The sequence below is a fragment of the Apodemus sylvaticus genome, chromosome 7, assembly GCF_947179515.1.
Source record: "Apodemus sylvaticus chromosome 7, mApoSyl1.1, whole genome shotgun sequence".
NCBI classification, from domain to species: Eukaryota; Metazoa; Chordata; class Mammalia; order Rodentia; family Muridae; genus Apodemus; species Apodemus sylvaticus.
In genome coordinates this window covers 85,384,902-85,412,862 of record NC_067478.1, presented here as the reverse complement: position 1 = coordinate 85,412,862, position 27,961 = coordinate 85,384,902, and the positions used below count along the sequence as shown (strand labels likewise).

The following is a 27,961-nucleotide window of genomic DNA, read 5'->3' as shown; positions in this document are numbered from 1 at the left end:
ATGTTTTGCAAACATGCTCTCGCATACGTATGCTCCTGATCTGTGGTACACATGTAGTCTTCTGCATCCCCTTTCTTTCTCCCTGTCCCTGCTCTGTGCCTACAGTCTGTCACTTTGGGTGTTTCAACCCTGTAGCTCAAGCTGGCAATCCCAACAGGTCTCCATCCTGCCCTGCAGGGCCAGACCACAACCAGAAAGTCACAGCCCTGGTTTGTAGCACATTGGCAGGCAATTGGCACTCACAGGGTGTCTACTGAGCCAAAACTTGGGGACCTATTTTATATTTGTCCTGAAGGCAAAAGAAATTAATCTGGAATACCTACTAGGCTCCTTGTGTTGGCATAGTCACTTCTGCATGTCAGGCAAAGGGACACTGGTGACATGTGCATAGGGCTTATTCCCCTCTCTCCTGCCTTGCTCCCAATGCTGCAGCTGACCTCAGGAAGGTGAGGTGCTAAGAGGCCTCTGGAATCAGAACCGCTCAAACTTGGGGTGTGAACATCCTGTCCTGGGTTTTTCCCTCCCCTGCCTCCCTACACCTCTGCCGACTTCTCAAGAGCAGACACTGACGCTATCCCCTCCATCTCTTTTCCTCACCCAGAATTCCCCTACACCCCAACTCCTGAACATGGGCGGCGCGCGGGGCAGATGCCCACAGCCATCATTGGGGGCGTGGCAGGAAGTGTCCTGCTGGTGCTGATTGTGGTTGGAGGGATCATAGTGGCCCTGCGCAGGCGCCGGCACACCTTCAAGGGTGACTACAGCACCAAGAAGCACGTATATGGCAACGGCTACAGCAAGGCAGGAATCCCCCAGCATCACCCGCCCATGGCGCAGAACCTGCAGTACCCGGATGACTCGGATGATGAAAAGAAGGCCGGCCCATTGGGCGGGAGCAGCTATGAGGAGGAAGAAGAGGAGGAGGGCGGTGGAGGAGGCGAACGCAAGGTGGGCGGCCCCCACCCCAAATATGACGAGGACGCCAAACGGCCCTACTTCACTGTGGATGAGGCTGAGGCCCGTCAGGACGGCTATGGGGACCGGACTCTGGGCTACCAGTACGACCCTGAACAGCTGGACTTGGCTGAGAACATGGTTTCTCAGAACGACGGGTCTTTCATTTCCAAGAAAGAGTGGTATGTGTAGCCCCGCCTTCTGGAGCCTCTGTCTGTGCTCACTGCTCCCTGGCCCCTACCCGCACGCCCCCTGCCCACCCCCACAGCCCACTGCCCCAGGAGCTCCACAGAGACTTGACCAGCTGCCCTAAACCAGCCCCAAACTCCTGGGGAGCCAGGGGAGCTCAGGGCAGACCCCACTTGGCTTCGGTTTTTTTGTTTTGTTTTGTTTTGTTTTTATTGCCTTCCTCACCCACCCTACCCCATGGTGTTGTGTTCGACCGTGGCTTTGGTGTTGCTGTATCTTTCCTTTAAGGACCCCTTCTACTGCCCTATGTGTAGGGAGCCCCTGTTCTTGTCTTGTGTACTTGGGCATCCCTCAGGGTTTGGGGAGCCAGGCCTCTCCCCACCCCCCAACACTGGAATTTGTCTGTGTTCTCTCTGTTGGGAATGGAGGGCAAAGGGAGCTTCGAGACCAAGAGCACCCCCACCCCCACCCTGTATGCTGCTCCCCTTCCGGGAGAGAAGTAACCCAATGTCCCCCTCTAAGCCGATGCAGCCAGTGCACCTAAGAGGTTGGAGAGGAGTTCTCCACGGTACCCAGGGGAATCTTGTATGTGAAATGATGGAGCTGAGAGCCCTGCTGGGATCCTGGGCAGTGTGTTTTCCTGGTGAGGGTGTTCTTTTTTTTTTCTTCTAGCCCCCAAAATGGAGTTGGCCTAGCTCTCATGTACCTCTCTCGGTTACTCCCAGTCCGTTCTCTACACAGTGGGTGGCCCCAGGTGGACTCTACCCACAGTTCCTATATGCCTCTGCCAATACATGCACACATATCCATGCACACACCCCCGGGCCTATGCCAATCTCTCACGCCCTGCCCAGGCTGAGCACTGCCCGAGGCCCAAACCCTCTTGCTCCACCTCTTACCTGTTCCCAGCTCAGGAAGGGATTAGCCCACAGAAGCATCCAGAGTCAGCTGGGATGAACCCCGCCCCAGCTGCTGCCGCTCTAAGATTTCAGTGTAGCTCCAGCCTTTCCTGACCGTGCACACATTTCTCAGATTTCTCCTTATCTGTCGAGTGCTAGCAACCCTTGACTCTTCTAGAAAGTCAGGACTGGGAACCCCAGGAAGGAATTCGAGGCACAGAAGTATTGATACGGAGAAGGCTACTTTGTGGAAGTTCTGCAAACACAATCTGGTAGACGGAAGGGGACTGCTAAAGTCTCACACGGGAAGGCCGGCATGGGTCTCAAGGAAAGTGCAGGGGCACCCGGGAACCCACTGCTTCTCCACAGTCTGATCCCTGCTCAGTATCTCCTGGTGCCATGCAGTATGGAAGGGCCTTTGAATGCAGACTCCCTCTTTGGATGGGATTCTGGCTTCGTCAGCCGTTTGGGACTGGGCCTTCTCTTGAGCGCATGGAGTAAGGTTCCCCCACACACACCTGCCCTCTGTCCCCAAGCTCAAAGTGCCTCAGTTTCTCCATCTGTGCCCCCAGATTACCCTCATTCTAAATGGGCGTGCCTACGGCCTGCCTGTCAGAATCTCAGCTAGCTCAGCCCAAGGTGACACTCGCTGAGGGACAGCAAGCATTGGGGAGAGGGAGGCAGACCATTCTGTGCCCCAGGGGCACTGACACACCCTGCCATAGGCTTCCTAAGGGAGCCCCAGCCCTCACCCCGCTCCTCCCTGGTGCTGCTATTGAGTTCCCAGTCCAAGCGCCATCTCTGTCACCCCTCAGCCCACCAGCTGGGGCCCTTCTGCCAGGCCCTCACCGCCCTAGTCCCAGCCCAGGCCGCCCAGTAGCCACGTAGCAGAAGTCTGAAGCCATGCCAGCCCTGGGGCGGCTCTCCCCTCTTGGCATTGGGGACACTGGATGGGGTGAAGTTTGGGGAAGAAAATTCTGGGGCCTTTCTAGCCACAGGGCGGAGGAAGATGGAGAAGCTGGGCTGCTTCTCCCAGAAGTATTAGTGTCCTTCCCATGTCACAGTTCGTCCTGCTCCTCATACCACTCTGTCCCTCTGCTTGGTCCCTAACCCCCTCCCTCAGGCAGGAGATAGAACCCTGACTGTCCCTATGGGGCCATAAGACTGAAAGACTCACCCTCCCGCGTCTCTCTCACCTTTCGTGGCCATCCCCTATTCCTTGTCTCCTGATGGACTGAGGAGGCCCTGGGCCCGGACAAAGCTCCTGAGCTCCCTTTTCAGACCTGCACGTCTCCCCCCCCCCCCAAGCAAAGCACAATTTATAGGGTCCCTGCAGCAGGATCTAGGAACCCCAGCCGTGGCACCGAGTGCTTCCAGGCAGCCGCCACCTGAACTAAGAGAGGACCTGAGGCAGGGGGTCGGTAGCTGGGCCCCAGGAGGAGAGCATTTGTTTGCCCTGCGTTTGTGGGACAGTGGACACAGCTAGCTGACAGTGTGACAGGGCGGAGGGCATTCTGTTTCACCTTCGTACCCCCAACACAGCTGAGCTTCTGCCAGACTGCGGAGAGTGAACGTGGTGTGTTACCTGCCCAGACCCCTCCAGATATCATCCCTAGCTGCCCTCCCACTCCTGTCCCTCCGCTGCCCCTGAACCCCTTTTTCCCTACAGATTTTGGTATTGTTCTTGTGTGCAACAACCCTCTGAGTCTCTTTTACCAGAAGGACCTGAAAAACAGCAACACATAATCAGTGAACACATGCCCAGCACACCGACACACGCCTTCCACAGACCAAGCACAGGGGGGTGTGTGTACAAGTACACACATAAGGAATAAGAAACCCATACTATGCTTGGGCCCCAAGCCCTGGGAAGGCGCCCCTCTGCCAGCCACCCCAGCGTGCCCCGGTCACTGGTGCAATAACCTTCCTACCGTCCTCGAGGTGGGAGAATCAGGACTCATGTCAGGTGGGTGAGGCCACCCCTCTGAGCCCATTAGATACTGCATTCCCTTTTCTGGGAGGAGGGGGGTGCTCCCAGGCCTCTGGGGGTCCAGGTAGAGACTACCCCAAGCCTAACTGCCAACTGAAACCCTCTCCTGGTGAGGGCAGGTGGCTCAAGGTGACCTGGGCCGGAGATACCCAGAGGTGAGGAACCCAGCCTCACTGACGCTGCTTTCTGACCCTGGCTGGGAGGAGTTGGCTGGGGGTGAGGGGGTGACTTTTTTTTTTTTTTTTTTACAAATGGAAACAAAATCCAGGAGAAGCTGCCACCCTCGCCTGAGTGTGATAAAGCTTCCTTCGCTTCAGTTTCTACGTCACTGTTTTCCTCTTTGGTCCTGGGGACAGCCCAGCAGATTCTCCTGGTCCTGACCTGGAGGAGGGGAAGGGGTTGCCCCGCCCCCTTTTACTTGTATAAAAAAAAAAAGATGGGTTGAAAATGTACTGAGAAAAAAATGTACTTTTTTATAAATAAAGTGTTTAAAACAAGCCCAAGTGCCTCTTGTCTCTGCAGTGGGGTGTGAGCAAGAGGAGGAGACACAGCCGGACAGTGGGCAAGACAAATAGCAGAGAACCAGAGTACCTGATTCTATGATAGGGACTCACTGAGGGGCCACATGGCCACCTTGCGGGCATCGTTGAGTCCTTGCAGGCTGCAATGGAGCCATCCGAGAAGATGTGAGCTGCGCAGGGCACAGGGGAATGGATGGCTGGCATCTGCTGGCAGGGCCAAGGCATGGGGGTGCGGGGCAAGAAATGGATGACAGACACAGCTGGGGAAGGTCTGCTCTGGCTAGAGTCTCAGGCAGCCCCTGCTTCAGAGCTCTCGTGTCAGTCACCACCCCTCCCCAGGTCACTCTCCTCTTGCCCACTTCCTTAGAGTCCTGTTCCTCCCCACCAGGTCCCCTGTGTCTCTGAGGAGCCCCGCAGTGGAGCACCTGCTGTGTTAGATCCCTGGAGACGGAAGAGGGGGGCTCCAGCCTTTCCTCTTCTATTCTGAGGACACAGCCCTGTCTCCCAGCAGCTCTCTCTGATCCTAGCCTTACCCCTTCTCTCCCAGGAGGCTGGTTGGGAGGAGCTCTTCTGGACCCACAGTTCCCTCCTCCTCCTCCTGCTCTTCCTCCCCCCCTCCTCCTCCTCTTCCTCCTCCTCCTCCTCCTCCTCATCGTTCTCCCCATGCCAACACCATCTGCTTCCCATCTCCTGGACTGGAATGCAGGACAAATCGACTGGGAGGGTTGGAGGGCAGGGGCTTCAGGGACTGCCCCCTCTTACTCACCGCTGGTGGCATCTCTTTTCACCAAGATCCACACCGCAGAGCCTCCGGCTCCTGGGGGATGGGGGTGGAGTGAGGGGCAGAGACCACAGAAGCCAAGGGGGCTGCTTAGCAGAAAGATCTCAGGTCCACATGGGAACAAGGGCCCCCCCTCCTCCACATCTAAGACTTGGGCAGTACAGAAAAGCAGAATCCAGCGTGGAAAAGGCAAAGCCCACAGCTGTTGGCAGCTGGCTGAGTCCCTCACTGGAAGGCTAAACCAAGGAGCCCAGGACAGAGCTGTGTTTAGGGTGTTGATATTTGAATGGGAATGCAAATTGGTTGTCTGAGCGTTTATTTCCTCAGTTTTTCAGGCTGTCTGTTTAAGTTAATTTTTAATTTGTGCGAGCAATAAATGCTTAATTACATTATTAATATATTGGAAGAGAGCAGTGGACAGAACATCCTAATTGGCATTTAACTAGAGCGTTCCGGCAAATTAGCCAAGACTTTCTCCAGCTTCGAAGAAGGAGGGCAAGCCAATTAGTCTCAGACACAGCCTCTGTGGGCGGAGCTTGGCCCTGGAGAAGCCAGACCACACCTTCCCCAGGCCTGGAGCCTGCTGACTAACTGAAGTCACACTCCTAATCCTAGCTGGATTAGGGCTTGGGAGAAACTTCATGCTAGTTAGTTAGACCAGGGACACTCCTTCTGTCTAAACCCAAAACCTTTGACCAGTGCCCCAGAGAGCAGGGAACCTAAAAATGGATGACCTGCGGCAGGCAGTCCTACCTGCATAGGGCAGAGTATGCTTCCTGCATGCCACCAATGGCCTTGCCAGTGGCAATGGCAGGCCATTCTCTGAACAAAATCTCCTGTTTCAGATGACTAAGGGAATAAGCTGGACTCTCAGGATTCCCATACTTGATCCTGCAGGCTTTCACATTTTGAGTCACCAGAAGCCAGGTCACTACGCTAGTCTGATTATTCCCGCTCTAAGAATTCAGAGCATCAAGGAAGGACCCTGGATTCCAAATTAGGCATTGGCCTTCTGGTCGAGGGCTATGGCGGCACCAGGCTGTGACCGCACAGGATGAGAACTACCAATTTTGTTTGAGAGGATGTGGCATGACCTTCTTCTACCTTGACCTTGAATACATATATAGGAGTTGTGCAGATATTGGTGGGTCACAAGAACTCTGGGCTGATGGCAGACCTTAGCATCTTACATTATTTGTTCCAACGTGACCGTGCTAGTCTAACCCCCTCACTCTGTCTAGAGAGGAAACTATGGATGAGCCCAGACATACCCTGTAAGTGTGTGCTGAGCTCACTCATGGGCAGGGCCACCTCTGAGGGTGGGGAATGCGAAGTGGGGTGTCGAGAAACTGGAGAAGGGGAAACCAGTTTCTGTTGACCAAAGAGCCACGCAAGCCCCAGTAGAACATAAAGTAGGCATGCGGGAGCTACAGTGAGCATTGAGAGAGGTGCTGGTCACGTTAGACTCGTTGAGGAGGACTTCCTGGGAAAGATGTCAATGGATGATTTAAAATAACGAGAAGGCCAGGCGATGGTGGCAAACACCTTGAATTCCAGCACCTGGGAGACAGAGGCATATAGATCTCTGAGTTCAAGGCCAGCCTGGTCTACACAGTGAGCTCCAGGACAGCCAGGGCTACACAGAGAAAGCCATGGCATAAAATAATACACACATGCACGCGTGCGTGCACACACACACACACACACACACACATAAAATGAGAGGGATGTGGATGGTGAGAGGGTGAAGGAAGGCCTCTGGAGGCTGAGGAAGCACCAGCTGGCCTCTGCTTCTGGAAACAACTTTGTACCTGCCTCTATGTCCAGCAGCTTCTAGGAACAGTCCTCAGGTTTGACCTGGGTGCTGACTTCTAAGGTCCTCAAGCCCCATTACATTTTCCCCCTGGTGGAGAAGCGGGATAGCAGCCATGCCGGGGTCTTCAGGAGGCTGTTGGCAGTCAGCAGCATTGAACTCTCTCTCTCTCTCTCTCTCTCTCTCTCTCTCTCTCTCTCTCTCTCTCTCTCTCTCTCCACCCCACCCCACCTCTGGCCTCATCATATCCAGTTCACCCTGAACTCCAGGCTAAGACCAGCACAGAAGTTGTTATGTCTGCCTTGAGAACCAACACAATAGCACCGTCTATGTACACCACGAGCTCCACTGAGTACAGATTACTTAATCCAGAATCACCCAATGCATTAATTACTTGCTGTGTTGCTATGACAAAATAGCTGACCAAAGCAATTTAAGGAAGAATTTATTCTGATTCACTGTCTGATGGTGTGGTACATCTCTGCGAAGGAGTCATAGCATCAGGAGCTTGAGGACCGATGACATTGTATCCACAGTCAGGAAGGGCTGGTGACATTGTATCCACAGTCAGGAAGCAGAGGGAATGAATGCCCCTGTTCAGTTCTTTTTTTCTTTTTCTTTTTCTTTTTTTTTAATTCAGTCTGCAACCCAAGCCTAGGGAATGGTGCTGCCCACATTTAGGATGGATCTTCCCAACTCAATTAACCTAATCTAGATTATCTCTCAGAGTTACTCCAAGAGATGAATTCCATAGTGGTTCTAAGTCTTATCAAGTTGACAATTAAGATTAACCCTTACAGTTGAGGTTTTAAAACTCCAAGCCTTGTCCGAGGCAGATATAGGCAGAACCTTAGAGCTTGGGAGCTTTTAACATGCAACCCTGGACAGGGAGATCCAAAGCCCTCAACATGAAGTTGTGAACGTTCTCAGGTGTCAATCATGAAGAAGAGAAGGGTCCTGAGATAGCATGACTAAGTGTGGTTATGTTTGTCTGTAAGTCTGTAATCCTAGAAATCAGGAAGCTGGGGTAGGATTGTAAGTTCAAGGCAAGCCTTGGATAGAAAGCAATACGAGAGAGAGAGAGAGAGAGAGAGAGAGAGAGAGAGAGAGAGAGAGAGAGACCCACTGGCTAATAACATGTGTAGTATCTTGACCAGCGAAGTAGATGGGTATTTGGGTGGCGTGGGAAAATAGCACATAGGGCTTGGGTACCACATATGCCATTTATTATCATTGTTAGCCCATCACCATCCTCTAAGACATAGTGTCCTGCATAGTGATGTCTGTCACAGAGACTGCCACCTGCAGGCAAGAGGCGGACCAGGAGACAGCCATAGCGTAAGCAGGTATTCTGATGTTACGCCACTCCTGGATGTGGGGGCTCTGGGCACACTCCAGAAGAGAAAGGGGGTTCCATAGGCCCTCTGTAAATGAAGATTCCAGGTCCATGGGGCTGGAAGAAAAGAATGTGCTTCAAGGAGAAAATTGACAGTTCCCTTGGGGCCCAGTAAGGGACCCGAGAAAGGGGCCACATGATAGAAAAGGGGAAGATAGCAATGCTTGCACCCTTTCTGCCCTTTCCCTGCCTAAGGTCCCAAAACGGCATGGATTCCACAACGAATGAGAACCTTTGAGAGGATGGCTGATTCAGACATCTGCAGGTCCTCTGACCTCCTCACGGCCAATTTCCTCTCAACCAGAGGATCTAGCCTATCTTGGTTAGCTTTCTTTCTATTGTTGGGGTAAAACACCATGCCCAAATGCAACTCAGGGAGGAAAGGGCTTATTCATCCATTTGTCCACATCACAATCCATCAGCTAAGGAAGTCAGGGCAAGGACTCAGGCAGGAACCTGGAGTCGGGAACTAAAGCAGAAGTCGCTACTTTCTGTCTTGTTTGCCAAGTCTTGCTCACCCTGCTTTCTTAATATCCCAGGACCACCCACCCAAGAATGAACCACTCACAACAGGCCAACGCTCCCACATCAATCACTGATTAAGAAAATGCACCACAGTGTTGCCCAGGCCAATCTGATGGGTGCATTTTCTTAATTGAGGTTTCTTCTTCCAAAATGACTCTAGCTTGTGTCAAGTTGACATAAAACTAGCCAGCACGTAAGCTCTTTTGCATTTTACAACATCCTTAGGTTCCCTCAGCCTCAGGAGAACCCCATAACCTGCAAGCAGAATAGCAACCCGTAATGGAGGCACACAAGGTACCTTCCCCCACTGGACTGTAGACACAGGAGACAGAGAGGTTATCTACCTCATCTCCAGCGCTAAGCAAAGAGGCACTCAATAGGTGTTCAATAGAATCGATGACAAACTGAATTTGTAAAAGTGACAGTCAAAAGAGACCTTTGGGTCATACAGGCCAAAAAAAGGCAGGGCAGAGCTATTCCCAAGCATCCAATGGATTACCTCTGTTAGCTCATTGGTACCCCTGCCTTACCCAGGGCTGTTCTGACTTGCAGAAAAAATTCCCTCCCCAAGTCTCACTCGCTGATCTGGACACACAGAATAATAACTCAGCCTGCCTCCTAGGATAGTCCTCTGGATATTATGAAACTGTTTACCCAACTGCTTATCCCTGACCGGAACAGTAATCGTCAGACCAGTGAACCCCACAGTAGTCAGGCAAGGCTGAACAATGGGTCAGCAACTCTGGGAAAGCACGATTCCGAGGCCAGTCCAGAGCCAGCACCCAAGCTGCCATCCCCCAGCCCTGGTCCCCTCTGGGCTGCAGTGACAATGAGGTGTCAGTGTGGGTTCATCCACCATGGAACTGCTGAGCGCGGGAGGCTGTGTGTTAAGGGCAGGGGTCTATGACCCCTCTATGCCTTCCATTCAGTCTTACTGTGATCCTAAAATTACTCCAAAAAATACTTCTACTAATAAAGTCAATTCTTGACAAGCCCCCGTTATTCCAGTGTTCCTGGGGGAACAAAACACCATCTCCCTCTCGTCCTCATGGGCACAGACAAAATATTGTTTGCCTGCAACTGTGTGACCAGGGCGAGATGCCGGTGTAGGGGTGGGAAATTGTGTGCCCTCTCTGATGCTGACCTACCCACTCTTGTGCAGCGGGCACAGCCAAAGCAGCCGAGTTCATAGCAACAGCACAGGGCAGAGAAAGGCTCAGTGCTGGTGGTTGGGTTTCTGAGTAGATGAAGGGACGGGGAAAGAAGATTAGGAGGAAGGGAAGAAGGGGGGAGGGGGAGGGAAGGCAGCTTAGAAGGGTGGATGGATGGATATGTAGATGGATAGGTGAGAGCAGAGGAAGATGGGACAGACAAAAGGATGGTTAGAATGAGTGAGTAAATGTATGGGTAGGTGTAAAAGTCTGGGCTTTTCTATGCCCACCTTTACTCTGAAACAATGACACCGGGACCTGGTATGTTTACTAATGAGCTTCTTGCACTGTGTCTGGGCAGGGTTCTCATCCACCCTAGCCCTACCATGCTGCCTGCCACCCAGTCATTGCCCCATTGCCTGCATCTTAGTCTCTCACCCTGGCTGCTCCTGCTCCATCTGTCCTCTCACAGTGACTCTCCCTGGGGACCTCATGGAGAATTGCCTCTTTCCCTGGCACCCGCCAAGAGACCCTCTCCCTGGGATTGAGAGTCCTCCCTCCTCTCCTGCCCAGCTGTGGGCCTGATAATCAGCACCTGAATGCATAGCGCACAAAACCTTCCCCCAACAGGTAGGAAGGAAAGAAGAGCAATGGATGGGTAGCTGGATGGATTAGATGAGTGGGTGGGTAGATGAGTAGACAGGGAGAAAACAATAATGGATGGGTGGGTGGGTAGATGGACGGACAGACGGATGAATCTTCATGTGTGCGGTCTCCCTTGCCCTATCCTAGGGCCAACTATCTACGTCACCTGTGGTGGTTTTCATTTGGTTCAGCTACATTTTATCTCAATGATCAGGGTCAGCACTTCAGCCTGTTGCCATCTTTTGGAAGATGGTTCGACCATCGGTTCCAATCACCACACACGCTCACTGTGAGCGTGTGTGAAATGCAGCAAAAAGACGCAGACAGAATTCAATCCCTTTGTCCACCAAGTGTCCACAGTATGGACCTGTGCACATTGCTAGCTGTCCTTGAGCTTTGTCTCAGTCTACATCAGCAAGCTGCTTTGAGGACTGAAGATGATTCACAGAGCTAGCTGTTTGGAGAGCTGATAACAAGTGGTACCCACCACAAGCGGCGGCTGTGTGGACCAAATAAAAACAACCTCCTTTTTGAGCCTTCAACAGATATCCCTGGACAGATGGGGTGCTCAGTCAGGCTTAGCCAAGATAATATCATTTCTTACCATAACTTTTAGCTCTATTTGTCTCCCTAATTAGGACATCAGCTATCAGGACACTGCATCAAATCATGGGTGATGACTTGCACAAGCTGTGGTGACCGCCATCCTCTTGGCATCTTCATCCCAGCCTCCAGCTGGGTGCAGTAGCTGGCATACATAGCCTTGGCTAGGGTCTCCACACTGCTCCATTTTATTAGTGGGGCCTGGGACTGACTACAAAAACAAAAGACTATATTTACTTCAAAGCAAAGACTTCCGGGTGCAGAAGTCACCTGTAGAAGTGGGGGCCTGGGGATGTGGCTCACGATCAAGTCCTTGCCTAGCATGCAGAAGGCCTTGGGTTTGATCACCAGCACTGTAAAATAATTAATTAAAAAAGAAATAGGAATTTGGAATATCCCAGGAAAGCAAAGAGGACAGGTCTTAACTTCCATCTGTTTTACTTTATCAGAACTCTTGTGTAAGAGTTAGTCAGTTGCAACTTTTAAACTTCCATATTTGCCAAGGGTAAAGTGCTCAGAGTATCAGGGTCCGGCTCCATGTGCACATACATGCTCCCCATCAAAACATACATGGCTCATACGCCACACCTCCAGGCAAGACCCTCCTCTGGAGCCATAGGCCATACCTTTCCTTAATGTTTTCAAAGAATTTATTATTATATTATATTATTATTATATTATGTGTGTATGTGTGTGAGCGCATATATGTACATGTACTATGGTATGTGTGAAGGGGCCAGAGGACAGTTTGCAGGAGTCTTCTGGTGTTTGTTTCCTCCTTATGTATTATGACATTGTGTGTGTGTGTGTGTGTGTGTGTGTGGTGTGGTGTGCAGGCTACAATGTATTTATTCTGTGGACAGGGGCACATGTCTGAGATGACCACACCCACTTGCTGTACACATTACCTAATTGTGGAGCCCAGTATTATTATGTCTGCTGGCACCAACCTGAGAGTCCGTTGGAGACAGATGCAGCTGGGTTTGTCTAAGGGGAAGTCCACAGCATCATGTGTGTTCTACTGCTTTGCACACTTGTGTGTGTTCCAGTGGCTCTACTGCCTTGCACACTTGCTTTTAGTCATCTCAACAAGGACTTAGTGGTGTCTTATTGTGGCTTTAGTTTGCATTTTTCTGACAACTAGTTATGTTTTGAGTGGTATCTTTTTTTTTTCATGACTATTAAAGACTTGGGCTTTCAAAGGAGAGGTTGGTACCTGTATCCTGGAGTCTTCTTAGGGACATAGGAAGTACTGGGAGCCAAAGGAAGATGAAGAGAGCAAGAAAGGGTGGGGGAGGGGGGATGACTAGTACCCTGGGGGAGGGGCTGTCCCAGAGAAGCAAGGAAATGCCAGGGTGAAGAGCCTGACAGCTGGAGTGGCTGGCTGGCTTGCCGGGTTAATGGTGCCACCTTGATCACAAAATGTGGAGTTTACTCAGAAACCTTCTTCTGTCCTGCTCCCCCGTGGTGGACTCCTAAGTAATTCAGTGTTCCTCCAGGGTAGCAAAAAGAAGGCAGTGAACATTTCTTCTCCAAATGACTATCAGGAGTTGCAGGGGAAGAGCATTGGTTAGAACTGGGCCAGGCAGGAGGCAGGAAAAACACTGGAGAGGGCTGGGCTGACTCCCAGGGCTGGGCTCTCCTTCCTTCTCTGCCACATCTCACCAAGTGAGCTCTGATTCCATGACAGAAAGGAACAGGGCACAGACCCTCTCCACATGTGGAACAAAGAGCTGTGGACACGGGAGCATGGTGGCTTTCCCTGAGGTGCTTCTGGAGACAAAGCTTCAGGGGCAGGGCAGCAAGTTCCCAAGCTCCTCAAAGCTTCACAGTGATGAATCACGGCGCCCGGCTCCATGCCCTCTGCATCCACTGCAGTGGATGCTGAGACCAGGTGCCTGGGGTGATAGTGGCAGAGGCTTGCGGAGAAATCTGGTCTGCAGCAGCAGTGGGGGAAGGGACAGCCCAGTCACACCACTCGACCCACCTTACTAGTGACACCTCCCACCCACCCCCACCACCACCTCTGTCTTCTCTAGCAGAGAAATAAAGCATCTTCTCTGGCAACAAAATTTATCCAAGCCTCCTCCATGACAAGATGAACAGAGAAGCTCTCCCTACAGCAGGTGCCAGTTCCTGTGCCGTGGCGGAGGCAGAGACAGACTCCCCTTTCCTCTGTCTCCAGAGGTTTCATCTCTCTTTACTGGAGGAAGAGGTCGGGTTTAAGTAATGAAAAGTGGATTCCCTTACATGAAATTCTTCTGGGAGACATCCCAAATCCTTGGTATTAAGAGCACTCAGCTGATTGGTATTGGCTTTTCTGGAGGCTCCAGGATAAAGACAGCACTGGGACCCAACTAACTAGGAAGGCTCCCGGCCTCCAAGGCCTTCTTGGAGGTCAGAGGCTAGCCCCAAAGCCTAAGCTGCTGGTGTTCTGTCATGTGCCCTATTCCTTTGTCTGTGAAGCTCAACACGTGACAATCCCCAGCAAAAGATCCATCGTCTAGTCTTTAGAAAACAGCCATCCCTTGATCTCATTAGAGGAAAAAATCCAGGGCTTCTGTGTACCTAAGTCCACAGATGTCCCAACCCCCTGTACAAAATGGTGCAGTGTTTACACAGAACCCACACGATCCTCCCGCATACCTCAAGACATCTTTAGAGTACTTGTAGCACTGGCTACGGTTGGATGGCAGGGAAAGAGTTGTCATGGTGCATTGTTTCAAGGATAATGACAAGGAAGAGTCTGCATGTGTTCAGTATAGAGGTCGTCTTAGTTTTCCACCTCTGTGTCAAAATACCTGAGAGAAATATGATGGAAGGAAGGTTTCTATGGCTCTCGGTTTCAGACTTCACCTGCTCTGTCTCTAGGCTGTCAGAGGAACCAAATGCCATATGGTGGAGGAAGGTCGCTTCCTTACAGTCAGAAAGCCGGCACCATCACTGTGTACCTTTCAAGGGAATGGCCCAGTGACCTACTTCCTCTAGCCAAGCCACAGCTCCTGACAGCCCATCAGCTGTGAACTTCTTAAAGGATCAATTCTTTGTGAGGTTAGTGTATACTGGCCTCTCAGCAGCACCAGGGACCAGATCTCCAACACAAGTCCATGGAGGACACGTCAGATCCAAACCATAGCCAATGCCTTTGTTTCTGTTTTGAGCCAGACTCCATAACCCTACCCCTTACCCAGCAAGACATTTCCCTGACTGAGTTCCTCAAGTGTTGAGATTACACCCATAAACAATCACGCTCAGCTACAATTCTGAATATTTTCTTTATTGTTTACATTCACATCTGTATTGGTGTGAGGTAGGGCAGCACGTGTGAAGGTCAGAGGACAGCGTGCAAGACTCGGTTGTTCCCTTCCACCATGTGGGGTCCAGACAGCAGACTCAGCTCACTGGGTTATATGAATAAGCACCTCTACCCACTGAACCATCTCACCAGCCTCCTGAGAATCCTCAGAAATAAACGATCACAGATATGGAGAGCTCACAGTATAGAGCATTAGAACAAGTAAGACCTCAGCAATCATTTCTCCCAGCCCCAAATGAGGAAACTGAGGCCCGGGCACCTAAATGCAATAAGAATGCATTACACGTGTATACTGTTCGAAATCACAAAGTGAGCAGATACTTCAATGGCAGCTTGATTTACAGCATCACCAAGGACCAGATCCTGCTCAGAACACTACTGGACCAGCCCTCCACTGCAGCCCTGGGAGGCATTAGTATCACAACCATCACCCAAAAACACTGGGAAATGAAGAACAGACAAAGTTGTCCAAAGTCACAGCATCAGCTGGTTAGAAGTTGGTCTTCTCATGCCAGCCAGGCTGCCTCAAAGGCCCTGCACTCCTCTAACCTCTCGGCAGTCCTGCCCTTTGCTAACCACTGCCACCACTAAAGACAGGTAGAGGTTCTTGTGCACTTAACAGTTGGTAGAGTGCTTGCCTAGCCACAAAGTCTGAGGTTCAGTCCTCAGCACAGCATAGACCAGACATGAGGCTACACAACTAAACCCAGCAGTCTAGTGCTCCGGAAGCAGAGGTAGAAAAATCAGGCGTTCAAGGCCATCTTCAGCTCAGCTACATCGTATGTTTGAGGGCAGCCTGGGCTACATGAGACATGAATGTGGAAAGGAGCATGTAGGGAGGAGGAGAGGCGAACAGGGTGAGAGAGGTGAGCATTTGCGATGGTCAGAATGTAGTTTCTATGGGTTATAAAATTGTCAAAGAACAATGGCGATATAAGTCGGAGGTGGGGAGAAGGCAAAGAATAAAGGGAAGGTACAGTGAGTGACTCAAGTCTATAAGGCCAGGACTGAGGAGGCAGAGGCAGGAGGATTGCCATGAGTTCAAGACCAGCCTGGGCTATATAGTGTGTTCAAAACCAGATGGATACCTAGGGAGACTCTGGGGGGAAAAAGTGTGTGTGTGTGTATGTGTGTGTGTGTGTGTGTGTGTGTGTATCTGTGTCTGTGCATCTGTGTGTGTAATCTGTGTGTATATCTGGTGTGTGTGTATGTGTATCTGTGTGTCTGTGTGTGTATATCTATGTGTATATCTGTGTGTATGTGTATCTGTGTGTTTATCCCTGTGTGTGTATCTGTGTGTGTATTTGTGTGTGTATACACTAAGGATAGACATAGGGCGTTCTGTATCGTACTCTTGGGAGGGGAATGAGGACCCCATGCATGTTTCTGTTACTGACAAAATGGTAAGTGCCCCAGGCAGGCAGATACAGCCTGAACTTGTGAGAACCATGTTTAATATCAAATTGAGTTATGAGAGCAGGCAGGGATGATGAAGAAAGATTTCTTGGAAAAGATAGTATCGGGTGATGTTGTGAAACAGAAGTGACCTGGGAAAATGGCAGAGCTCACAGAGCTAGGGTAGAGTAAAGCCTACATGGGCATGTCAGTAGCAGGCAGGGGCTCGAATGCAAGGTGCTCTGGACTTCTGAAATGGGACCTTGTGTCCCATAATCTCCGTTGCCCCCTGGACAGGTCTGCCCAACCCGATTCACTGAAGATCATCCCAAGGGCGTGGCTGTCTGACATCTTCCCTAAAGTTACATAGCAACAAGTAGCAGATACGGAGCTGGGACCCAGGCCTGCTGACTCCAAGCCAAGTGCTCCCTGAGCTGTACCCACTGAGCACACAAGAAATAACAGGTGTGGGGGGGAAGGAGGACCAGAAAAGGGGAAATCATTTGAAATGTAAATAAAGAATATATCTAATTTAAAAAATAAGAAAGAACAGGCATTCTAAGAACTAAGGGGTTCATGGTCAAACACACAGGGTCTCGAAACAACTGTGTCCATCTGTCCATTCACTCACGCTTCCCACACATTACCACACTCCCTCCCTCCTTCCATCCTTCCTTCTTCCTTAGAAACACTCAATAAATATTTGAGGTAATCCAAGTATAAATGGCTTATGCCTGTAACCCAACACTCAGACTGAATAGGGGGATTTCTGTAAGTACAAGGCCAGCCTGAGTTAGAAAGAAAGAAAGAAAGAAAGAAAGAAAGAAAGAAAGAAAGAAAGAAAGAAAGAAAGAAAGAAAGAAAGAAAGAAAGAAAGAAAGAAAGAAAGAAAGAAAGAAAGAGAGAGAGAGAGAGAGAGAGGAAGGAAGAAGGAAGGAAGGAAGGAAGGAAGGAAGGAAGGAAGAAAGAAAGAAAGAAAGAAAGAAAGAAAGAAAGAAAGAAAGAAAGAAAGAAAGAAAGAAAGAGAGTGAGGAGGGAGGAAGAAGGGAAGGAAGGAAGCAGAAGGGGAGGAGGAGGAAGGAAGAAAGAAAAGAAAAGGAATAGAAAATAAAAACAAGCTAAAACTATGGCCCACAGGTTTCTCTGGCTCACAGAGAGTCTAAGGTGGCAGCCAAGAGTCTCAGTGCACAATCTAGACACATAGGCACAGAGGTGAGGCCAGGTCTACAGTCACTTGGAGTCATCAAGACTGCCAGGAGACTTGGAGCCAATAAAGGAGAGACACTGATGCCCACTTCCGGGGTTCCTGTGAGGCCACCTGAAACATGGAATAAGTGTCTTGTGCCCAGAATGTCATCTTCACATGGTATTCCATCCCAAGATCCTACATGGTGAAAGGAAAAATCAACTCCCCAAAATTGCCCTCTGACCCCCACTGACCACACACTGTGATGGGCGGACACTCAAGGACCTTTTGAAGTTCTTCTCCATCAAGGATACCTCAAGGCCTCATTAAGGTCTTCCTGCACTGGCAGGAAGCCCACGGAAAGGCCTCAGAGGAACCCAGGGCTTCAAGCATGCTAAACAAGCCCTCTAACTGAGCGGCATCACGGCCAATAGGGGCTGACAGTTTCAGTGATGTCATCACTCGACATTCTTAGGCAACCTCAGCCCCCAGCCTCTGGAAGGTGGGTCTTGGGAATATGGGCCCTTAGCAGGCTGGATAAGAGAGGTGCTTTCCTGTGTACAGCAAGGGTTTCCTGGAGCACGTGGAGGGCCTGCTCAGTCCCACAGCTGAGATGGGAAGATGGATGGAGATCCCAGGTAAAGGTCTTAGCCAGGCCTGGGATGGGCCTTGAACCTGCTGTTTCCGTTGCTCCCAGCTGACTCCAAGCTGGTGAGCTTTAGTTTCTATGGGATCAGTCTGGGGCCCTTGGCTCCACCCCCTTTCCTGCCAGACTCTGGATAGTGGCTCCAGAACCCAGGATCCCTCCCCTGCCGCCCCCCAACACCACTCTTTTTTCTTTTTTATTTTTTATTAGGTTTTTTTTTTGTGAATCATGAACCCAGCCCCGCCGGCTCATCCTTCTGTCCCCTCATATCTGCCCTTCACCCTTGCAACCTCACCCCCAAAATAAAAACAAATAACAATATTTTTAAAAAAGCATAGAAAGCATTTCGTCGTGGAAGGTGTAGTGTGTCAGTGTGTCCCACAGTCTATCCCTCTGTCTACATGTCTTCACTTGCAATTGGTCATTGCTATGAGTCATTGATCTAGTTCAAGATCTCTGGCTTCTGTGACTCCATAAATATTGGATCAATATTGGATCAATACTGGATCCTCATCGGGACTCCTCCCAGTTACCCTGTTGTTGCCTTGCGTCATGGAGATCCTACAGCTCTGACTTAGAAGGACTGACCCTTTCACTCTCCCAGCCATTAGCAGAGGATACAGGTTTTGGGGTGGGCCAGCTCATGTCTTGGATCTGGGCCTGGGTGTAGCTGAGCTGACTAACACACAGGCTCTCCCTTACCCACACCACCAGGGCGAGCTCTCCAGCACTGCTCTGGCTAGGCCGCCCAATACCACCCTTAGCAGGAGGCAGGGGCAGCTCTCCTGCTCTCATGCCCTTGGGGGCCAGCTCACCTATACCCATTGTGCTGCCCAGTCTAGGTGCCTGCACCCGGTTCCCAAGGGCTGCAGCCTATGATGAGCTGGGGCCAGATCAACCACTGTCAAATCCTCGGGGTTTGCTCACTCCACCCTCCTCTGCCTTTGCCATCAGGGCCAGCTCCACTGTGTTCCCAGGTGAGGTGCAGGGCTACAGTCAGTGAGGCCCTGCCCACCACTCTTAGCCAGCAAATGTGAGAATTAGCATTTGGCCTTGTTACCACTCTGTCCCTGCTCCCTCTCCAGATCACGGCAGCCTTCATGCCACTCATCTGTTCCTTCCAGAGAGGCACAAACAGGCTGTCTCAGCCCAGCAGAGGCCACACTGCTAATGGTAGAGACTCAGCTTTCTGATTCTTCTCACTGTCTTCCTGCTTTCCCAGTTGGGTCCTTGTTCCTAGGTCAAGCTCTCTGAGACCATCTGGGGAAGAAACAGGAGTTGACGGAGGAGGGGGATCAGGGTGTCTAGTAGGGTAAGGGATGGCCATATGACACAAAGGGCTTCCCCTGCTCGCCTCACTTGGCTGGGGCATACCCTGCCCTCCAAGGGACTGAGGGTCAGGTCCCTGCAGAGCAAGGTCTCACCAGGAAGATAGCTTCTCCTCCCCCAGGAATGTGCATGAAATCCCAGTAACTCTCTCCAGCTGGGCTTGACATAGGAAGGGCTCCGCTCAAGTTGCCTCTTCTCTCCTAATGACAACTCAAGGTGCAAAGGTTGGGTAGGAGGGGCTAGGGAGCCTGGGGAGACCCTTCTAGGTTGGAGGAACATATAGGCACCGTGGAAAGTGTCTGTCCTACACACACACACACACCACAGACAGACAGACAGACAGAGAGACAGAAAGAGAGAGACAGAGAGAGAGAGAGAGAGAGAGAGAGAGAGAGAGAGAGAGAGGCATGCCAATCCTTTATCCTGAGGCACTGATAATGGTGTCTTTATGAGTGGATCATAATGGTAAGGAGACTAAGGAAAGCCAAGGGCAAGAGAAAGACTAGCACGAATATCTCCTAAGAAAACCTACAGGGGAAAAATGCTTGTAAATAGTGTGTCATGCTAATGCTTCGAATACATGTTACATGACTAACACCTGAAATGTATGTGCCAACTGTTCCCATCTTCCAGGCGAGATGCTGGCATTCAGAGTTTTCAGTGACTTGCTCAGAAAGTGGGTAACTTAAGGCTGATCTGCCTGTCTCCCTTGCAGAGAAACTGAGAGCTGGAGGCAGTTCCAAAGGGCAGGATCCTCCTTCTTGTTACTCAGAACACTGTGCTGAGCATCAGAACTCCAAGGTTCCTCTTTCATCTCCACCAGCAATGTGACCTTGGCCATGAGACCAACTTTCTCTGAACCTCAGTTACTGATCTCTCTGCAGAGGTTACCCAGTAGAGATGTCAAATAAGAACATTTAAGGAAACGTACATATAAGATACAAACTGTTGTACCGCTTCAGTGGCAAGTATGATTTAGCTGAGAGTGTCACTTCTGTCAAACACTGTTTCCAAGCCAGGCATTGTGGTACACATGGGTAATCAGCATTCTGGAGTTAGAGAAAGCATGAGCAGGGCTTCAAGGTCATCGTGAGTTCACGAGCAGCTTGGGTTTCAAAATACCCTGTCTCAAGACATCAGACAAGGAGGAGGGAGAGGAGGGAGGAGGGAGAGGAAGAAGCATCTCCACCTAGCTTCCAAGGAGGAGGAAGAGGAGGAGGAGGGAGGGAGGAGGGAGAGGAGGAAGAGGGAGGACAGAGAGAAGGAAGTATCTCCAACTAGCTTCCAAGGAGGAGGAAGAGGAGGGGAGAGGGAGGGAGAAGGGAGAGGAGGAGGAGGGAGGAGGGAGAGGAGGAAGCATCTCCACCTAGCTTCCAAGGAGGAAAGAAATGGTACTACCATGTCCATTGTCATCGCCCCTATCACCACCACTACAACTGGCAACAGCAAGAGCCTCATCCCAACCATCAGCAACTTCAGTACCACCACCATCAATTTCTACTTATTGAGTGGCTAATAGCAAAAATAGTAACCATTTATTACATATCGACTATGTGCCGAGCACCTACCCCAGGCACGCGAGACAGAAGCCAAGGGCAGGAGAGCAGTGAGATGAGAATTGCAGATGGTGACAGCAAAGTGACCTCCAGCCAAGTCCTAAGCCAAAACAACATCTATGGCCAAGGAGAAAGGCTCTTTACACTGGAAGGTCCAGCGGGCCAGGCACAGGAACGACAGAGGCTGCGGCTCAAGAATGAGATGGTCAGAGGCTCTCAGCTGCCCCAGCCCAGGACCACATCAGTGGGAGAATAGAGGGCAGACTGAAGAGAAGGAATAGAGATTGGCTGTGTCTGAGTCATCTAGCCACTGGCTGCTCAGAATAAGAGAAGAAGGACATAGCCACTCCTCCACATGCCTCTAGGTGCATTCTACGCCAGCCTGGGTCAAAAGGAAGAGCCTGAGTTGGCTCCTATAGGCAGAAGGGAGATGCATTCGCCCCTAGGCAGAAGAGGGGAGATTCCTTCAATCCCCAAGTATGCTGATACAGCAGCTGGCTACACTTGAGGACCTGGGGAGGTAGTTGAAATGGGACAGAGAGTTGGAGAGAGCTAAAAGAAGCAGCAGGCTGCGGGGCTGTGTGGGACATGACCGGGCTCGGGCTAGGAAGTTAGCCCGTGCTCTTAGTAGCTGAGGAGCTCAGTCTAGATGCCAAGGCTGCAGGCCTGTAGGGGCAGCGGCTGACTGCTCATTACTGATGGAGCAATGAGCCACACCAGCACTCCTGATGCCTTGGATGTTGCCTCATCCCAGCTTTGCATCTGCTCTGACCTGTACCATGAGAAGCTTCCTGTCCCCGTGGAACAGGTCATAGAGCCGGGGCTTCCATACAACAGTGACGTTAAAATGAGTCATGAGCTGGGTGTGCCTGATACAGTCGGGAGGCTGAGGCAGGAGATTGCAGCAGTTAGTTCAACTCCAGCCTGGGCTGCATAGCAGAACCCTGTCTCAAAAGATCAAGAAAAAAAATTATCTGGGCAGTGGTGGTGCAAGCCTTTAATCCCAGCACTTGGAAGGCAGAGACAGGCGGATTTCTGAGCTCGAGGCCAGCCTGGTCTACAGAGTGAGTTCCAGGACAGCCAGGGCTATACAGAGAAACCCTGTCTTGTAATCATGAAATGCCTGATCCACCTAGACCTGGAGGTGACCCAGTGGAAAGCTGGATTTTGCCTTCAGATCTTCTGGAGTTGTCCCAGAGCTCCCTCCTTCTAAGCAAAAGGCAGAGTCCACCTTTTACATCTGGGCTGGGGAAATGACCATGTAACCCACCAGACAGGCCCTGAGCAGAGACCTCAGCCAGCCCTTGCTCCGTCCCTCCCTCCCCCATCCCCAGTCTACCAAATGGAAGTGCTATCTTCCTCCTCTCCCAACAGGACAGCTGTTTGCCTGTAGAACCCATAGACTACCTCCCCAGACACACCCATTTGGCCTACCTCACAGGAGGTGACCACCCAAGATAGCCCTGAGTCTACGGAGGCTACACTGGGAGAACGTGGCCAGTCCAGCTGCTCAGAAAGGCGGGGTCTCTGTCCCCATGCAGGGACAGCATGAGAGAGGTTGTAACCATTTAAACCTATAAGCATGCTCTGCCCCGCCCCCACTACCAGCCTCCTGCCTCACCATAGCTAACTGGAGCTGTTTCCTAGCCATACTCAACAACCCGCTTCATATGTGTGTCCCTATAGCACAATCACCCTGCCACCCCGCTGCTGTCCCTTTCTACTTATGGGAATTCTTTTTTTTTTTTTAAGATTTATTTATTTTATTTATATGAGTACACTGTAGTTGTCTTCAGACACACCAGAAGAGGGTATTGGATCCCATTACAGATGGTTGTGAGCCACCATGTAGTTGCTGGGAATTGAACTCAGGACCTCTGGAAGAGCAGTCAGTGCTCTTAAGCGCTGAGCCATCTCTCCAGCCCCTGGGAACTCTTATAAGGCTCTCAAAACCCTATAGCATGGCCCAAGCTCTGTGAAACCTGAAATCCCAAGGTTAATCTCTCTCTTCTCTGTACTCATCCTGGGCTTTGTGAAGACACTCAGGGCAAGCATCGTAAAATGAGATACTTGCTGTGTCTGTGTCTGACCCCACCTTTCCCAAGGAAAAGCCCCTGCCTCAGAGCCCCGCATCTAGAGCTGAAGGCATGCTTGTGAAAGGGAGGCAACAGGAGCACGGTGAGCAAGCTGGGAAGCAGACTACGCACTCCGCTCCAGTCAAGAGCACAGTCACAGAACAGGCATGTGGGATGGGGGTGGGGGACAAGATCCAGGCTCCCCCCGGCTGGTGCATGAAGGCGCTTCTTAGAGCCCTGTCTGTCTCTGTCCTGAGCCCGAGTGTCTTGTGCCCCTCACTGGATTTCATGTTCTCGGTTTGCAGGAAAGATGAAGCAGTTTGTTGACAGTAAGATCCGGCGTTTAAGGCCAGCCTAGGCTACATAGAGAGCCCAAGGACATCCCCTGTTATAAGGGACCAGAAAAGGGGCAGAGGAAAAGAGAGGAGAGAAGAGGAAAACAAAACAAAACAAAACAAAACAAAAAACAAGAGAGAAAAGTCATGCTGAGTCAAAGTGGTGCTCTGGCTGCGGGACTCGGTGTGTTGACCTAACCCCTCTGAGCATCCTCAGTAGAACAAGGGGCTCACGACCAGCCTCCCGAGACTGGCAAAGACTGGGCCCAGCACACCATAGGTTCTTGGTGGAAGCCCTTGCTTCTCTTCCACATGTTTTCCCAGCCCCCTCTGGCCCCCATGGTCCTTCTCCCAGCCGTGTCCGGCTGGCTGCCTGCAGGTGACAGAGCCTGCCCTAAGCCCTGTGGAGCTGAGACTGGGGAACACATTTGTCACGGTGTAACCAGAGAGTGTCTGGGGGCTGGATGCCAGTGCTCCAGCTGGGGCCAGCTCCAGGCCCCCTCCTCACAGCTGTCAAGAGGAGGCTCAGAGACAAAGCAACCAGGGGCCCTCACTGGGGCTGAAGGGGGGACCCTGTCTGCAAAGGGATGAGAAAGCCACAGCAGGTCCAGGCTGCATGAGGAAACCAGGATCTCTAAGAAACCCCTGTAGCCTAGGCTAGGGAAGGCCACATACCGGCAAGTTCCAGTCTACTCCTGACCACCTGCAGAACTTTGAACAAATTACTTCACCTCTCTAATCTGGACTTTGCTCATCAAGAATAACATTATCTAATTCTGCAAGCTTAGAGATCAAACAAACCAGAAATCAGCCAAGGCACTGGGCAGAGCGCCTGGCAAGCCACAGACATAAGCCAGCTTCTTCCCTTGGCCTTCTTCCTTGATCTTTCTCCCCTTCTACTTGAACCTAGTCCACTAAGCTGGGGTGGGGATCCTCCTGGTCGATGGATGGGACCAAGGGACAGTGAAGGTAACTGTCAAGGGACAGTTTGAGAGGGTAAACCAATAAGAAATAAAGTCAGAGGCCTTCATCCTGGCCCTGGCACATGGGAGGCCTTGTTCAGAGCCTGCTTGCTGCCCTCTTTGAGTCTTGTTTCTCCTAATACCTCAACCCTTGATGCAAACCCTTCCTGGATATGTTTGTTCTGCTGTGCATTACACAGTTTGATACCAGGCCCCTTATTGAGACAGCTGCCACCTTTCTTGCTAAAGTGGTTCAGAGGGTGATGGCTTAGGGATCAGGAAACAGGGTCTTAAACCATAAACAGAGAGTGCAAATAGAGCTGAGACCCTAGTCCTTGGCCCTAATGCTTTCTCTTGCTTATGCTCTGAAGGGATAGCTGGTGGGTGCCCCACAGCTCAACTAGTAGAGGGGAAGCCTAAACTCTGAGCCAGACAGGGGATGTGTTCATTCCCCTGCCGCTCCACCCCCTCAGCACCTCCTGAATGCCAGCCTTCTTCAGCTGGGTCCAGGGTACTAGATACAGTTGGGTCCTGGCCAGAAAAAATGAAACAAAGGCGGCTAAGGGCGAGAGCGCCCCCTGGTGGAAGGTGAGATTCTAGTGCTTGGGTCCACCCTCTCCCAGAACTACCCCTGGGAACTGGCCAGCCAAGACCCACTAAGCCAACAGAGCCTGAGCTAGAAAACCATGTCAAACTAGTCACCCAGTCACTCACAGTCCATAGACAATACCTCAAAAGAGTGCCAGGAGGATAGCCACTGGGGTGGAGGAAATAGGAGGGCAACAGATGCCAGGTTGCTCTGGCAGAGAGAGGGGTGTATAAGGGTGTACAGCCACCAAAAAAGTAGCTCCCACAACACCTGAGCAAGAGAGGAGGCAAAGATTCTGTAATGAGGATCCAGCATCGTCAGGACACAAAGACAACAGCATCACTCCTTGAGGAACCTCAAAAATCTTTATCCTGAGACCCTGAGCTCCTGGAGGATTGTAATTGGGGAGGGGCCTGATTGAATTTGCATGAAGATCACTCAGGATGGAAAAGTAGCTTAGGTGGGAGAGCGCTCACCTAGTGTACACTAAGCCGTGGATTTGACCACCAGCATCACATAAAGTGACTGTGGCCGTCCGTGCTCACCTGGAATCCCAGAACCCTAGAGGTAGAGACAGGAGAATCAGGAGTCCCAAGTCACCCTTGGGATATATAGTAAGTTAGGGCTAGCCTGAGCTACATGAGACTGTGTCTCAGAAAGGAAGGAAGGCAGGATGGAAAGGAAGAAGGAAATGATACAGCTTAGGGTGGAAGCTGACAGGCAAACAGCTTCATGCGGACAGGCTAGGCTGTGATGACAGCGGTATCCTATAATAACAGGACAGTGGCTCTGGAGATGGGTAAGTCTGATGGAGCCCAGAGGTTGGGCCTGGTCCTCTTCCGGCCCTCTGGCCAGGACATCCGTGGAACAGTTCAGATGCCCCTACCTGTGTGTATCCGCTAACTCCACGGAGGAAAGAGAATGGAGAGGTGGGAGAAGGTGGGGGAAGAGCAGGAAGGCTGAGGACACAGAAGAGAAGTACTCATGCAAATTTCCGGGGGTTAGAGGATCGGAGATCTACAAGGTTTGCTTATCTGGATGTAGTATCCAATCCAAGATGTCTGAGAACAAAGGATGCGATGCTGCAGCAGAGGGTCTGAGGAGGGGCTCGAGGCATGTGAGCCCCTGTGGATAGATGCACACACCATGCACACGTATGTGCCACCCAGCCCCAAGAGCCCATAAGTGCCACTCAGCGGCCCTCCCAATGGAGCCGTAGGCCAGCGGCCGCATATGGATGGAAGGATGCAGGGACTGCGTGGGGCTGGGTGGAGCTGTTGTGGAAAGACTGTCCTCTGAATACCAGAAGCTGAAACCGAAGAGGGGCCACAGATTCTACATCAGCCAGGCTGTGCTGGGGTACCTGCCAGGCAGCCTCACCGCTCCTCTCCTTCCCAGGGTTGGGACGGGGGCGGGGCAGAACGCTCGTCAAATCCACTTTAGGAAAATTGGCTACATGATGTTTATTGCAAACTGCAATTTAGCATCTCTATTCAGGTCCTCTCCATGTTTAATTACATATAATATGGTGGAGGGAAAGGAAGCAGAGAAAAGACTCTGTGTGACTCCTTCCTCAGTCTCTTCCTTCCAGAGTGTTAAGATCAGAGGTGAGACATGGAGTCCAGCAGAGGGAGGGACAAGGACTTGGCACCTTCGGCATCTTCTCATGCCAAGTCTGCAGGGCCAGAAAGCTGCCTGTATTCCTGGCTGCAGCTCAGCTCAGACTGGCACATAGCTCCCCATGCCCCAATAAATCCCAGGACCTTTTCTTTCCAAGGCCCCGAGATACAGCATACCCCACACAAAGCAAGTTGAGAGGGGCCCCACACCCCAGCTGGGACAGGAAGCACACTCAGGCCCCTCACCTTAGACCTCAGGCCGCTGTGATTGTTTTGGTCCCTCCTGACTGAAGAAACTAGGATCCCGCAGGAGCCTCCAGGCACCCTTTCCCATCTCATCTCTTAGCCTTCTTCCCCTCAGGAGCCCCGTCCTCTCCAGAGCTGTGAGGGCAGGGCTCCAATTAGCTCATTTGCTTGGTTAATTGGGTGGGGAGGGGAAGGAATTAAACTCCTCATCAGGGATCTCCCCTGCAGGGCCAGAAATGGAACGAGGGGGTGGGGACCCCATCTCTGAGCACCCTCAGTCAACCCTGGATCCCCCCAACACTTCTATGTCCTAGATATGGATAGAAGCATGGACTGGAGAGATTCTGCCCCTCCCCCATCCATCCAGGCGACCACCCTTCTAGATCAGAGTGCCAGTGGGGGCAGGGGCTCCTGCCTTGGGATCTGACATCTGACTCTTAATTTCTGAGTTTTGCCAAGCCTTCTTGCTGACTTTCCCTGGCTCATGAGTCTCTCTCTCTCTCTCTCTCTCTCTCTCTCTCTCTCTCCTCCCTCACTCACTCCTCCTGTGGTCTCTTGATTCCAGAAAAGCCCCTCCCCCAGGGGGGCCCAGGAAGTGCAACCAGGCTCCTTGGCGGTGCATTGGCCATGGTCCTCATCCTTGGTATAACTCTAGTGGTCTTCCTTCTATACCGCTGGCAGCAGAAGAGCCAGTTAGGAGTTGACATCAGTGGGTGAGTGTGGACAAGCCTACTTCACTTGCTCATCCCTATAACTCGTAAACTCCCGGCAAACACTTGCCCTTGCAGGGGGTTCAGGATGTCAGGTCCTCCTCAGTAGCCCAATTTGGAGATACACCATTTGCAGTGAGGAAAACTGTAGCCCGATGTAGCTTCTATAGCTATTATAGTTTTACCTCCCCCTAGCCCAGTGATTCCCAACCTTCCTAAAGCTGAGACTCTTTAATACAGCTCCTCCCCAACCGTAAAATTATTCCATTGCTACTTCATAGCTGCGATATTACGGCTGTAATTGCAATACAAATATCTGATATGCAGGATATCTAATAGGCGACTCCACCCAAAAGGTGTCATGACCCACAGGTTGAGAACCACAGGACCTAGCTACTGACTAACTGTGGGCCAGAGACCATGGAGACATAAAGTTTATGGAAGAGTCCAAAACTCTAGTCATCACTATCAATGACATTTTAACTTGTTTCTTTCACTCATTATGATTATTTGGCATTACTATTTTTACA

General features: G+C 51.3%; 1 protein-coding gene and 1 long non-coding RNA gene across 2 annotated transcripts in view; one reads left to right on the top strand and one right to left on the bottom strand.

Annotated features, from left to right (window-relative positions):
- Window positions 1-3,341, top strand: part of Nectin1 (nectin cell adhesion molecule 1) — a 59,743-nt gene extending 56,402 nt beyond the window's left edge. The window contains exon 6 of the mRNA XM_052188596.1: window positions 602-3,341. Within this exon, the coding sequence (XP_052044556.1) occupies window positions 602-1,146 (545 nt within the window). The 3' untranslated portion in view covers window positions 1,147-3,341. The remainder of the gene's footprint in view (window positions 1-601) is intronic.
- Window positions 3,342-8,394: 5,053 nt separating this feature from the next.
- LOC127689931 (uncharacterized) overlaps window positions 8,395-27,961 on the bottom strand; it is a 34,099-nt gene continuing 14,532 nt past the window's right edge. The window contains exons 2-3 of the long non-coding RNA XR_007978962.1: window positions 11,705-11,820; window positions 8,395-8,600 (exon numbers count right to left, since the gene is read on the bottom strand). This is a non-coding gene — a long non-coding RNA (uncharacterized LOC127689931). The remainder of the gene's footprint in view (window positions 8,601-11,704; window positions 11,821-27,961) is intronic.